The 15,936-nt window shown below is 32.6% G+C and overlaps 2 protein-coding genes across 2 annotated transcripts; both read right to left on the bottom strand.

Annotated features, from left to right (window-relative positions):
• Positions 1 to 2,749: 2,749 nt before the first annotated feature.
• Positions 2,750 to 3,361, bottom strand: LOC145040651 (uncharacterized). The gene has a single exon (XM_078988557.1). It carries the CDS (start codon positions 3,359 to 3,361, stop codon positions 2,750 to 2,752), a length of 612 nt encoding a protein of 203 aa, XP_078844683.1.
• Positions 3,362 to 8,182: 4,821 nt separating this feature from the next.
• LOC145040650 (uncharacterized) lies at positions 8,183 to 8,800 on the bottom strand. Its single transcript, XM_078988555.1, has one exon. It carries the CDS (start codon positions 8,798 to 8,800, stop codon positions 8,183 to 8,185), a length of 618 nt encoding a protein of 205 aa, XP_078844681.1.
• Positions 8,801 to 15,936: the final 7,136 nt, after the last annotated feature.

Below are 15,936 nucleotides of genomic sequence, written 5' to 3'. Positions count from 1 at the left end.
TGTGAATACCGATTCTGAGTCCTTCAATGTCGATTGTGACTGCGAGTCCAGAACCCCGATTTCAATTTCATGACCAACGAAGAAATTCCGGTTTAGTTGAAGAAATCTGGATGATTATTGAAGGTTGGAGGAAAATTTTTGATGATGAACGAATTGTTATCAAATTCTCTATAGTTACGTATTTGAGATTGAAGGTTATTAACATATTTACAAGTTTCACACCGTATCTTTTTATACTTAGATTAAATGAGTAGCTGAGAATGATTCCTTCATTCTAAATCTTTTTTATTTTTTCAATTGAACCACCTCTCTCTCTCTCTCTCTCTCTCTCTCTATATATATATATATATATATATATATATATATATATATATATATATATATATATATATATATAAACTTATCAATTGTAAACAAGAAAAACTTTAAAATATATAAAATTAAGAATCGATTTAGTGGGTAGATAAGTAAAAAAATTATATAAATTTAAAAGTAGATTTAGTGAATGTACGAATAAAAGTACCAAAAAATAATATAAATTTTATCGATTATAATATTTAAAAGTAGATTTAGTGAATGTACGAATACAAGTTCCAAAAAAATAATATAAAGTAAAAAAATTATATAAATCTAAAAGTAGATTTAGTGAATGTACGAATAAAAGTTCCAAAGAATAATAATCTCCAGAAAAGTCCTAAAATTTTAATCCAATTTATGAAAAAGTCCCAAAATAAATTTTATTTACAGAAAAGCATAGAATACCGGTTAAAACTTCGAAAAAACCCTTTTCGGCCGGTTTCGCAGATTTTGCCGGTATTCTGTCCTTTTTCGTTAGTTTGCTCAAAATTTTAGGATTTTTCCAAAAATTACATAATAACCAAAATATTGGGACTTTTTTGAAAATTACCATGAAATTAATGGATATTATTATTAACAAATCTTTTATAAATTACATAATAACCAAAATATTGGTGGCCTAAGTACTCCTCTATTGTTTCCTGACCACTCAAGCTCTCTACGTTCTTCCTATGCATTGTTGTGGGTGTGATGGTGAGATGAAGTTAGTTAGCATTCCTCTAATGTTGGTGTTCTTCTTATGTTGTTTAACCTAACTACCAACCAACATTCATACCTTACATGTTAACAATCATCGGCTAACACACATCTATAAAATGTGAAAAGTGAACCCTGAATGATAATTTATATGGAAACAAGTGAAGGGTGATTATCTATTTAAATTGTCATTCAAAGTTTACTTTTCACTCTCGATAGATGTGTGTAATTTTATGGTTGTTACCGGGTAATGTTTGGAGGTTAGGTGGTAGTTAGGTTAAAGAACATAATGAAATATCTATATGTTCGTGTAATGATATTTTCTAATAACACATGATCATATAGCATCATGCTTAATAGCAAGTAGACACTTATTGATTGTGTATTAATAAATATTATCAACTCTTGTATTGGTCACGCCTAATAGAGTACTTCTCACTATGACACCCACAACGATACATATGAAGAACATAGAGACTTTGAAGTGGTCAACAAACAATTGAGAAGTACATAGTCGACCATTCTATTTTTAGAAATTAACAACAAATGTATTTCCTTTGTTTATAATAAAAAAAATATTTTTTATGTTTATAAATGATTTGTTAATAATAATATCTATTAATTCCATAGTAACTTTCAAAAAAGTCCCAATATTTTTGGTTATCGGGTAATTTTCAGAAAAGTCCTAATATTTTGAGCAAACTAACGAAAAAGGACAGAATACCGGCTAAATCTACGAAACCGGCCAAAAAGGGTTTTTTCAAAGTTTTAGCCGGTATTCTGTGCTTTTCTGTAAATAAAAATTATTTTGGGACTTTTTCATAAATTGGACTAAAATTTTAGGACTTTTCTGGAGATTTCCCTAAATTTTATCGATTATAATATTTTATAATTGTATTGCATAAACAAATTTATGAAAAAAAAATGGTTCTAAATTGATAAAACTAATTTTTAAGGACTAAATTTAATCCAATTAATTTTTAGGGATTAAATTTGTGAATAATAAAGGGCATGTTGAAAACTAGGAAATAATCATAATTTAAAAGTAATTATTTTAAATTATTATGTAATGATTGGTTGTAGGATTGTCTAAATAGTCAAATGTGGTGTCTCTTTAGACCATAAGGTGTGGGCAATTAGATGCAACACCATTTTGGTGCCACATCACATGCCACATCATCAATGGTGTTATAACACCAAGTGAGGAAATGGGCAACATGTTATATCTTGTTATGACACCAACTTTTTTTTTTCATTTTATAATTTATTTTTTATTTATTTCGATTTTTTTTAAATTGAGACAAATATTTTTTAAATTAAAAAATAAATAAAACATAATGTTTAAAAAGTATAATAGAAGATATAATCCGCCAAGTCCAAAAAAAAAAAAGAATTAACATCCAAATTAAAAAAAAATACAACGCTATTCGTTATTGTTATTGTTACCATAGAAGATATAATCCGCCAAGTCCTCTCGAAGTTGTCTGTGTTTATTTGCGTCCTGAATGTCAACAACACGATGCAAATAATATGCTGTTCCTGGTTGAAACTGAACGTGTCTGGGCTCCGTTGGGATATAGTGTGCAATATTTCGCCCTTTATCTTCTACTACCATGTTATGCATTATGATACATACATACATGATATATCGTAAAGTTTCTAAATCTAATGGTCGTGCTGCATGTTCGATTATATGTCACTTCGCCTTCAGCACTCCAAAAGCACGTTCCACATCCTTACGTGCTCCTTCTTGTCTTCTCTTAAAAAATTTGTCTCGTTCTTCAACCGGGTGGCAGAATGCCTTTACGAATGTGGAATACTGAGGATATATTCCATCTGTAAGGTAATACCCATATTTGTATTCGTTTCCATTCACCGTGAAAGGAGCATCCGGGGCTTTTCCATTCAAAAGATCATCGAATATTGGCGACTGATCAAGAACGTTGACGTCGTTGTTGGAACCCACAACCCCAAAAAATGCATGCCAAATCCATAAATCTTGAGAAGCGACAGCCTCTAACACCAAAGAAGGTGATCCGTGATGACCACTTGCATATTGCCCTTTCCATGCTATCGTACAATTTTTCCATTTCCAGTGTGTGCAATCAATGCTTCCGATCACTCTGGGAAACCCATGGCGTTCTTCATGCATCGCATACAATTCTTGCAAATCATGCAACGAAGGTTTTCGCAAATACACGTCACCAAAAGTTTCAACAACACCCCTTGACAATGTATACAAACTCTCTCTTGCGGTTCTTTCGGACATTCTCATATAGTCGTCCATGGTGTCGGGTGACTCCCCCATAGCCATCAAACGAATGGCCGCAACACATTTCTGCAACGTTGTAAACCCCCGTCTACCTCTAGCATCATATCTTAATTGAAAAAATTTGTACCTAAACATAAATTAACTACAGTTTAAAAATATATTGCATATGTTGTAAAATTAAAGAAACATGTAGTACATTTTTATTTATTTTGTATAAAAATATAGTAAAGAAATGATATCGGCTTTCCAAGGCGTTGACGATTCGTAAGAACACATCCCTACTCAAACGAAATCTTCTTTTGAAGTCCTTCGCCCCTATACACAATTATCCGCAAAGTAATCGCGATATAGATGTTCGTGTCCTTCCTCGCGATTTCTGTTTAACATCGCACGTCTTGTTACTAGCGGGGCTGGGTCTGGTTGTAGCAGGTCGGTAGTGTAATAATGATACATCATCCTAAAGAAAATATCGTCATCTGAATCATCGGACAAGTCGAAAGGATCCATATTTTTTTTGAAGATAATTGAAAGTATGTAGAGAGGAGAAGAGAAAGTGTGAAATTTTTAAAATAAAATAGGCGGTATTTATAGGATAATAAATTGTTTTTTTTAATAATTTTTTTTTAACCGTTGCACTCAAATGGTCAAAATCGATCCGTTTCTTCCCGTCACCACGCCAACGAGATGCGCCTTCGAAGAGTTGCAACGAGCAGGGGGGGGGGGGCAGTGTTCCCCCCGTTATGCAGCCGTTGCGGAATGCCAAGTTAGTCGCGTTGCTTCTCGTTGGTCCCATACCGAACACTCTTAGGCTGGAGGGAGTGGTGCCACAGGAACCACACTCCTTCTTTTGACACATAGGAGCCACATCATTTTTACCACACCCAGAGAGTGGAAACCATGGTAGAGAAAGAGAGAGGTGAGAGAAAGGAGAAGAGAGAGAAAGACACATAGATAAAGAGAGAGAAGAAAGAGGGTGCAATTATTTCTAGTCGCACTGCAACCAAAACCACAGGAAACCGCACCTAGGGGGCGGTATTTGCGGTCTAGGTGGCAAGGATGTGGCTTGAAACCGCAGTCCATTCCTTCAAGCCTTAGCCAACCCCTGAAAAATAATATGCAAATAGGTCAAAGCTAATTAGTTTCTTTTCACTCTTTGAATGTAATTTGTACATTTATATTGTTTGGTATCTGCTTCATTTATTTACCTTATATATTTTCCATTGACATACTATTGTATAATAAAATACTTCCCAATGTGAAATATAGATAATGACTAGACTCTTTCGCATGTTCTTCTTTTGAGTTCTTATTAGGTGGATATTATTAGTTGAGTACCATTACTATTGTAGTACCTATAGTTCAGTATAGTTCACGTAACAATAAACACAATTTCATATATAAGTGAATAAAAATGTATTAGATTTGATTATACTACATTCGTTATTCACTTATGAATAAAAAGTATGATTTTATTTATTTATTTATTTACAATTGAAGTATTATTCATATATGAATATATCATATAATAAACATAGTATATTCATATTTTAATATTGGACGATGCATTCACTTGTAAATATTAACATATTATATTCACTTGTGAATATTAGATGATATATTCACTTATGAATATTAAATGATATTTCATATGTGAATATCATATACTATTACATGGTATATCACATGTGAATATTACATAGTATATTCATTTGTGAATATTAGATAATATATTCACTTATGAATATTACACAGTATATTCACATATGAATATTACAAAGTATATTCACTTGTGAATATGTTCACTTATGAATATTTGAAGGTATTTTGACAAATATATATAATTTTTATATGTTATTCACATATGAATAACATACAGACTTGCATATTTGTTAATAATCATATACTGATTCAAGTGAGAAAACATATTCATATGTGAATATAACGTGGTAATTTAGTTTATGTATTTCATCATATAGTTGGAATGCATACAAGTTAACTATTTTTAAAATGTTAAAAACATCAAATTATCAATTCCAAATCATCATATACTTCCGATTTCGACTTCAAATGCGACATCCTATGTCTGATCGATTTCTCATTTTGATTTTGATTTCCGAAAATCCGATTGGGAACCTGTGAATACCGATTCTGAGTCCTTCAATGTCGATTGTGACTGCGAGTCCAGAACCCCGATTTCAATTTCATGACCAACGAAGAAATTCCGGTTTAGTTGAAGAAATCTGGATGATTATTGAAGGTTGGAGGAAAATTTTTGATGATGAACGAATTGTTATCAAATTCTCTATAGTTACGTATTTGAGATTGAAGGTTATTAACATATTTACAAGTTTCACACCGTATCTTTTTATACTTAGATTAAATGAGTAGCTGAGAATGATTCCTTCATTCTAAATCTTTTTTATTTTTTCAATTGAACCACCTCTCTCTTTCTCTCTCTCTCTCTCTCTCTCTCTATATATATATATATATATATATATATATATATATATATATATATAAACTTATCAATTGTAAACAAGAAAAACTTTAAAATATATAAAATTAAGAATCGATTTAGTGGGTAGATAAGTAAAAAAATTATATAAATTTAAAAGTAGATTTAGTGAATGTACGAATAAAAGTACCAAAAAATAATATAAATTTTATCGATTATAATATTTAAAAGTAGATTTAGTGAATGTACGAATACAAGTTCCAAAAAAATAATATAAAGTAAAAAAATTATATAAATCTAAAAGTAGATTTAGTGAATGTACGAATAAAAGTTCCAAAGAATAATAATCTCCAGAAAAGTCCTAAAATTTTAATCCAATTTATGAAAAAGTCCCAAAATAGATTTTATTTACAGAAAAGCATAGAATACCGGTTAAAACTTCGAAAAAACCCTTTTCGGCCGGTTTCGCAGATTTTGCCGGTATTCTGTCCTTTTTCGTTAGTTTGCTCAAAATTTTAGGATTTTTCCAAAAATTACATAATAACCAAAATATTGGGACTTTTTTGAAAATTACCATGAAATTAATGGATATTATTATTAACAAATCTTTTATAAATTACATAATAACCAAAATATTGGTGGCCTAAGTACTCCTCTATTGTTTCCTGACCACTCAAGCTCTCTACGTTCTTCCTATGCATTGTTGTGGGTGTGATGGTGAGATGAAGTTAGTTAGCATTCCTCTAATGTTGGTGTTCTTCTTATGTTGTTTAACCTAACTACCAACCAACATTCATACCTTACATGTTAACAATCATCGGCTAACACACATCTATAAAATGTGAAAAGTGAACCCTGAATGATAATTTATATGGAAACAAGTGAAGGGTGATTATCTATTTAAATTGTCATTCAAAGTTTACTTTTCACTCTCGATAGATGTGTGTAATTTTATGGTTGTTACCGGGTAATGTTTGGAGGTTAGGTGGTAGTTAGGTTAAAGAACATAATGAAATATCTATATGTTCGTGTAATGATATTTTCTAATAACACATGATCATATAGCATCATGCTTAATAGCAAGTAGACACTTATTGATTGTGTATTAATAAATATTATCAACTCTTGTATTGGTCACGCCTAATAGAGTACTTCTCACTATGACACCCACAACGATACATATGAAGAACATAGAGACTTTGAAGTGGTCAACAAACAATTGAGAAGTACATAGTCGACCATTCTATTTTTAGAAATTAACAACAAATGTATTTCCTTTGTTTATAATAAAAAAAATATTTTTTATGTTTATAAATGATTTGTTAATAATAATATCTATTAATTCCATAGTAACTTTCAAAAAAGTCCCAATATTTTTGGTTATCGGGTAATTTTCAGAAAAGTCCTAATATTTTGAGCAAACTAACGAAAAAGGACAGAATACCGGCTAAATCTACGAAACCGGCCAAAAAGGGTTTTTTCAAAGTTTTAGCCGGTATTCTGTGCTTTTCTGTAAACAAAAATTATTTTGGGACTTTTTCATAAATTGGACTAAAATTTTAGGACTTTTCTGGAGATTTCCCTAAATTTTATCGATTATAATATTTTATAATTGTATTGCATAAACAAATTTATGAAAAAAAAATGGTTCTAAATTGATAAAACTAATTTTTAAGGACTAAATTTAATCCAATTAATTTTTAGGAATTAAATTTGTGAATAATAAAGGGCATGTTGAAAACTAGGAAATAATCATAATTTAAAAGTAATTATTTTAAATTATTATGTAATGATTGGTTGTAGGATTGTCTAAATAGTCAAATGTGGTGTCTCTTTAGACCATAAGGTGTGGGCAATTAGATGCAACACCATTTTGATGCCACATCATCAATGGTGTTATAACACCAAGTGAGGAAATGGGCAACATGTTATATCTTGTTATGACACCAACTTTTTTTTTTTCATTTTATAATTTATTTTTTATTTATTTCGATTTTTTTAAAATTGAGACAAATATTTTTTAAATTAAAAAATAAATAAAACATAATGTTTAAAAAGTATAATAGAAGATATAATCCGCCAAGTCCAAAAAAAAAGAATTAACATCCAAATTAAAAAAAAATACAACGCTATTCGTTATTGTTATTGTTACCATAGAAGATATAATCCGCCAAGTCCTCTCGAAGTTGTCTGTGTTTATTTGCGTCCTGAATGTCAACAACACGATGCAAATAATATGCTGTTCCTGGTTGAAACTGAACGTGTCTGGGCTCCGTTGGGATATAGTGTGCAATATTTCGCCCTTTATCTTCTACTACCATGTTATGCATTATGATACATACATACATGATATATCGTAAAGTTTCTAAATCCAATGGTCGTGCTGCATGTTCGATTATATGTCACTTCGCCTTCAGCACTCCAAAAGCACGTTCCACATCCTTACGTGCTCCTTCTTGTCTTCTCTTAAAAAATTTGTCTCGTTCTTCAACCGGGTGGCGGAATGCCTTTACGCATGTGGAATACTGAGGATATATTCCATCTGTAAGGTAATACCCATATTTGTATTCGTTTCCATTCACCGTGAAAGGAGCATCCGGGGCTTTTCCATTCAAAAGATCATCGAATATTGGCGACTGATCAAGAACGTTGACGTCGTTGTTGGAACCCACAACCCCAAAAAATGCATGCCAAATCCATAAATCTTGAGAAGCGACAGCCTCTAACACCAAAGAAGGTGATCCGTGATGACCACTTGCATATTGCCCTTTCCATGCTATCGGACAATTTTTCCATTTCCAGTGTGTGCAATCAATGCTTCCGATCACTCTGGGAAACCCATGGCGTTCTTCATGCATCGCATACAATTCTTGCAAATCATGCAACGAAGGTTTTCGCAAATACACGTCACCAAAAGTTTCAACAACACCCCTTGACAATGTATACAAACTCTCTCTTGCGGTTCTTTCGGACATTCTCATATAGTCGTCCATGGTGTCGGGTGACTCCTCCATAGCCATCAAACGAATGGCCGCAACACATTTCTGCAACGTTGTAAACCCCCGTCTACCTCTAGCATCATATCTTAATTGAAAAAATTCGTACCTAAACATAAATTAACTACAGTTTAAAAATATATTGCATATGTTGTAAAATTAAAGAAGCATGTAGTACATTTTTATTTATTTTGTATAAAAATATAGTAAAGAAATGATATCGGCTTTCCAAGGCGTTGACGATTCGTAAGAACACATCCCTACTCAAACGAAATCTTCTTTTGAAGTCCTTCGCCCCTATACACAATTATCCGCAAAGTAATCGCGATATAGATGTTCGTGTCCTTCCTCGCGATTTCTGTTTAACATCGCACGTCTTGTTACTAGCGGGGCTGGGTCTGGTTGTAGCAGGTCGGTAGTGTAATAATGATACATCATCCTAAAGAAAATATCGTCATCTGAATCATCGGACAAGTCGAAAGGATCCATATTTTTTTTGAAGATAATTGAAAGTATGTAGAGAGGAGAAGAGAAAGTGTGAAAGTTTTAAAATAAAATAGGCGGTATTTATAGGATAATAAATTGTTTTTTTTAATAATTTTTTTTAACCGTTGCACTCAAATGGTCAAAATCGATCCGTTTCTTCCCGTCACCACGCCAACGAGATGCGCCTTCGAAGAGTTGCAACGAGCAGGGGGGGGGGGGCAGTGTTCCCCCCGTTATGCAGCCGTTGCGGAATGCCAAGTTAGCCGCGTTGCTTCTCGTTGGTCCCATACCGAACACTCTTAGGCTGGAGGGAGTGGTGCCACAGGAACCACACTCCTTCTTTTGACACATAGGAGCCACATCATTTTTACCACACCCAGAGAGTGGAAACCATGGTAGAGAAAGAGAGAGGTGAGAGAAAGGAGAAGAGAGAGAAAGACACATAGATAAAGAGAGAGAAGAAAGAGGGTGCAATTATTTCTAGTCGCACTGCAACCAAAACCACAGGAAACCGCACCTAGGGGGCGGTATTTGCGGTCTAGGTGGCAAGGATGTGGCTTGAAACCGCAGTCCATTCCTTCAAGCCTTAGCCAACCCCTGAAAAATAATATGCAAATAGGTCAAAGCTAATTAGTTTCTTTTCACTCTTTGAATGTAATTTGTACATTTATATTGTTTGGTATCTGCTTCATTTATTTACCTTATATATTTTCCATTGACATACTATTGTATAATAAAATACTTCCCAATGTGAAATATAGATAATGACTAGACTCTTTCGCATGTTCTTCTTTTGAGTTCTTATTAGGTGGATATTATTAGTTGAGTACCATTACTATTGTAGTACCTATAGTTCAGTATAGTTCACGTAACAATAAACACAATTTCATATATAAGTGAATAAAAATGTATTAGATTTGATTATACTACATTCGTTATTCACTTATGAATAAAAAGTATGATTTTTTTTATTTATTTATTTACAATTGAAGTATTATTCATATATGAATATATCATATAATAAACATAGTATATTCATATTTTAATATTGGACGATGCATTCACTTGTAAATATTAACATATTATATTCACTTGTGAATATTAGATGATATATTCACTTATGAATATTAAATGATATTTCATATGTGAATATCACATACTATTACATGGTATATCACATGTGAATATTACATAGTATATTCATTTGTGAATATTAGATAATATATTTACTTATGAATATTACACAGTATATTCACATATGAATATTACAAAGTATATTCACTTGTGAATATGTTCACTTATGAATATTTGAAGGTATTTTGACAAATATATATAATTTTTATATGTTATTCACATATGAATAACATACAGACTTGCATATTTGTTAATAATCATATACTGATTCAAGTGAGAAAACATATTCATATGTGAATATAACGTGGTAATTTAGTTTATGTATTTCATCATATAGTTAGAATGCATACAAGTTAACTATTTTAAAAATGTTAAAAACATCAAATTATCAATTCCAAATCATCATATACTTCCGATTTCGACTTCAGATGCGACATCCTATGTCTGATCGATTTCTCATTTTGATTTTGATTTCCGAAAATCCGATTGGGAACCTGTGAATACCGATTCTGAGTCCTTCAATGTCGATTGTGACTGCGAGTCCAGAACCCCGATTTCAATTTCATGAACAACGAAGAAATTCCGGTTTAGTTGAAGAAATCTGGATGATTATTGAAGGTTGGAGGAAAATTTTTGATGATGAACGAATTGTTATCGAATTCTCTATAGTTACGTATTTGAGATTGAAGGTTATTAACATATTTACAAGTTTCACACCGTATCTTTTTATACTTAGATTAAATGAGTAGCTGAGAATGATTCCTTCATTCTAAATCTTTTTTATTTTTTCAATTGAACCACCTCTCTCTCTGTATATATATATATATATATATATATATATATATATATATATATATATATATATATATATATATATATATATATATATATATATATAAAGAGACCATTTATGTAATTTTGTTTCACTATGCGAGACAATTGTGTAAATTTATTATAAATAGAGATCATTTCTATACATATTATTTTGTGCTATTATAAAGGAATTTTTTTTCAAATTTTACTATTATATAGAGATAATTTCCGAAATTATAAGGATAATGGTGACTGTGTGTGTTGTGTGTGCGGATCTGTGTTGTGTGTGTGAATTTTGTAGATGATGTGTGTCAGAGTGTGTTTTGTGTGAGGGTTGGTTTTTTGGGCATATAATAATAATAATAATAATAAAACAATTAAATAAAAAAAAATCAAATATAAATGACTTATGGTGAAATAGTTATTTTAGGTTTAAAATTATTATTTTAGATTATATATGGTTAATCTTAATCAAATGAATAACCGTGAATAAGTAAAAAGAATTAATTTAATTCCAAGTCATACCAACTAAATATTCAGAATATTTTGAATATTATAACATGATTAACCAAAATGTTTGGGATTTTATCTGCTCCTCTATTATTTTCATATAAATACAAATTTTCGACATATATCTTTTATTTAATTTTAATTTTATTTGGCTTAAAATATACAAACAAAAAATACATATATTTCATAGAAGAAGTGTCGATAATAAATAAAATAAAAAGAATTTAATTGTAACGTCTCAAATTTCAAACAAAGTTTTTCTTTTAAAAATAAAAAGTAAAACATCTAGCATAGTCTATTTAAAGAGTAACACATAGTATATTTAGATAGCTCACCTAAGTCAAACAGTAGAAACTCAACAGCAAATACTACAAACGAAACAACTAACACAAACAACATAATATCAAACCAAGACCAATCCTTAGTTAGACAGTCAAATATATCAAAGTTTGACCAAAAATCAAACTTGTCAAAAAGCCAACGGTCAATGATCAACATGTTGCGACCCAATTCCTGGTCGCGTTATGAATGGTAGGCAACAAAACAATCATGAATTCAACTCAATCCCCGCATCGCAACCCATCGTTGGTTGCATCGTTGTAACAACCCAAAAATAGTGATAAAAAAAATTCATTCTTAATTCGTCAAAACATACATCATGTGTCTCAAATCATCATAAAACAATGTTTCCAAAAACATCAGAGAAGAATAATCATCAATGCGGAAATCAAAAGGGGATGTTGTGAGATCATGGCAAGCTCTTCCTTTTCGAACCGGAAGTACCTGAAACATAAACATAAAACCATAAGCACAAAGCTTAGTGAGTTCCCCAAAATATCACATACCATAATAATTAGTAGGCCCAGCCCTGAGATATATTCCAACCCAAACATACTAGAGTGAGCGCAACCCTGGGTATATTTCAACCAATCATACAATAGTAGGCCCAACCTTCGGGTATATTTCAACCCAAACATACAATAATGGGCCCAGTAATGTGGTGTATTTCACCCTTCCAAGATAATGTAATTAAGGTGATAATCCAAAATCAGGGGTCCTAATTACATTATCTATACCTAAGGTAAAATATCATTTTACCCTTCCAAGGCTAGACCACACTCATCTTGACCAAAAGTCCAATTTTGGCCAATTACACTCTTTGGTGCTACGCCTTGTGTACACCATGCTCTACGCTCTGCGTAAAGCCTCTATTGGAAGGGTCGGGGAACCATCAGGATACGTTGGGCATAACCTAATTTATCTCCTGTGTATAACGTTGTTAATTCACTTTCACTTTTACCTCTAAATCCATAAAGACCAACCATATATTCCTCAGATATGGTCCTAATAAATGCCTAAATGATAAAGCCGCTGACTTCATGCCTATGGATGGCTAAATGGAGCTCAAGATCAAACCCTATTCCTATAATCTCCTCTAATGACCAAAAACTCTTGCATGGGTGGAAGATAGCAACCAAGATCCCATTTTTATGACATATCATCCTCAGAAACATCAAGAAATGGCAACCCTAAGGTGTAGAGTATCTCATACTCACAAGAACCAAAATCATGAGACAATAACCATGGAAACCAAGAAGCTAACAAGATCTAACTCAATAAACCATGAAGATGAAAACTTTATACCTTCTGGAGTTGGAAAATGAAATGAAGGCTCTAGATCTAGTAGCTTGAGCTTCACCAAGCTTCAAAGATGGGCTTCTGAAAGAACATAATTTGTGGTTTGAGCTAGGCATCATTTTGTATAGTTAATTGAGTCAGTTTGCAGTGTTTTGTTTATTGTCATGTAATGTGTGCTGCCACACATGTGTGCTTGGCCGCACACATGTGCTTGGCCGCACACTCTTGTGCTGGTAGGAAGAGTACTATAAATAGCATCTGAGGTGTGTCAGTCTGTACTTTTTGGCCAGAAGTTTGTGACGTATGTGTGTGTTTTTCCCAAGGTGTATCTGACATTTATATGATATAAATGTGTGCATGCTTGATTCAATTTCTTATTCTCAATCTAAATCTAATTGCAATTAACTTCATTGATTACTAAACTGGATCCTTAATTTTGGGGACTTACAATTGGTATCAGAGCCAATTTGGTATCAATTGAAGTTGTTTTTTTTTTAGTGTTTGCTGCCAACTGTTGAGTGTTTGTTGCCCACTATTGAAGGTTTGCTGCTGAATTTCAAGGTTTGCTGTTAAGGAAGGTGTATGCGGTTAAAGGAGTGTGCGGTTGAAGGTGTGTGCGGTTGAAGTGATTGCAGGTTTAGTGTGCGGTTAGATTTGTCTGTGCGGCTCAATTCAGTGTGCGGCTAGATAAGTGTGTGCAGTTAAGGAGTGTGTGTTTAAAAGTTTTTAGTGTGCAGTTTAAAATTACTAAAATGGAATCTCAAAACTTGACTGTTCATCAAGATTTGGATGCAATAATGGGAACAACTACTCGCATACCTAGATTGCTATTAGCTGAAGGATTTCCTGAATGGAAATATCGGATTGAAAAATACATCAAAATGAAGGATTTCAAAATTTGGAGAAGCATTTTGAGAGGACCAATTCGGATTACTTCTACTTTAAAAGATGGAACGATAATTGACAAACAAGTTGAAAACTACACTGATGATGATTTTGAACGAGTTGAAGAACAAGAAAAGGCTCTTGCCACACTGACAATGGCATTGTCTCCGGAAATAGCACAAGGATTTCGTGAGTATACATCAGCAAAAGCATTATGGGAAGCACTCATAGAAGTTTATGAAGGAAATGAAGACATGAAGCAAAGTCGACAAGACATGCTCCGACAAAAATTCAACATGTTTAACTACGTATTGGGAGAAACATTGGAAAATCAATTGCAAAGATTTATCACACTAACCACTGAAATGAGCTCTGCAGGAGTGATGGTTACTAGATCTGAAATCAACAAGAAGTTACTAAATTCTCTCCCAAAGTCATGGGACATGAATGTCTCGGTGATTAAAAAGACAAAACATCTGAATCGTTTAAGCCTGTCCGAGACAATGGCAATCATCAAAGCTTGCGATCTTGATGACAAACAAAGAGAAATCAATCATGTTAATTCATACTCTACAGCTAATCTTGGAATTCAAAATAACAACACCGCTTTTTCAAGCTTCACCACTCTTCAAAATACTCAAATCCAGGTTCCTCAAGTTCAACCTCATACAGTCCGTCAAAACATACCATACATCATACCTAACATGCAACAAACTCAAATCCCTCAAACCATATCTCAAGCTAGTTCTAGTGTTAGTCCTTTCACAGATGTTTTAATTCAATCTCATGGAATTGGTTCCCAAAGCTCATTTTCAAAAGAAAAGGAGGAAAATATGGCTTTAACTACTGGGTTGGTGAACTGCTACAATGACTTTGTTGCTGGAGAGCTCTCTCCACAACTTTCATTCATGAATCTTGATCAAATTCATCCTGAAGACGTGGAAGAGATGGATATTACTTGGCAAATGGCAATGGCAGTATTCAGGGCTAAACAATTCTCAAAAAATACTGGAAACAACAACTGGGGTGTAAATTCAGACAAAAAGATGGGTTTTAGCAAAGGAAAGTTGCATTGTTATAATTGTCATGAACTAGGACACTTTGCGAGGGAATGTCCAAAACCAAGTCAGCGAGAAAACTCTGAAAGAACCATGGTGCCAGTAACGTACGTTCACAGCAACAACAGAGGATCATCTTCAAACAATCAGTCTGCAAACATGGCAATGGTAGCTCAATCGTTCAACTGGGAAGATCAAGTTCAGGCCCTAAACATTTCAGAACCTGAAAAGGCAAATCTTGCTCAATTCAAGGATGCAAATAAAGAAATGGAAACAGATCCAGAGGAGGAAATGATGAATTTGCAGTTTGCATTCATGGTTCAGACCACTCCTGAACCAGTCAAATATGAGGTAAGTGAATTCGGTTGTTCTCAATCTTGTATTAAAATTGTTAAGTTTTTGAGAGATCAAATTGAATTAATCAAGAGAGAGAACGAGGACTTGAAATATGAGGGATATACTCTTAGGAAAAATCAAAAGCCGTTAAAAACTCAATTAGAAAATAAAACAAAAGATTTTAAAAAATTGCAAGAGGATTACGGCAACAAATGCGAGAACTATGATCATCTCAAAAGAAAACTTGCTGCTGTAACCATGGAACTTGACACATTGAAAAATTGTTTTGAAAAAGCTGAA

The sequence above is a fragment of the Lactuca saligna genome, chromosome 4 (genome assembly GCF_052625555.1).
Source record: "Lactuca saligna cultivar CGN05327 chromosome 4, ASM5262555v1, whole genome shotgun sequence".
Lineage (NCBI taxonomy): Eukaryota > Viridiplantae > Streptophyta > Magnoliopsida > Asterales > Asteraceae > Lactuca > Lactuca saligna.
Note: the sequence above shows the minus strand (reverse complement) of the source record. Positions and strands in the feature narration are given on the sequence as shown.

Excerpts from the sequence above, each read along its gene's own strand:
- LOC145040651 (XM_078988557.1), bottom strand. The coding sequence starts at position 3,361 with ATGGGGGAGTCACCCGACACCATGGACGACTATATGAGAATGTCCGAA.
- LOC145040650 (XM_078988555.1), bottom strand. The coding sequence starts at position 8,800 with ATGGCTATGGAGGAGTCACCCGACACCATGGACGACTATATGAGAATG.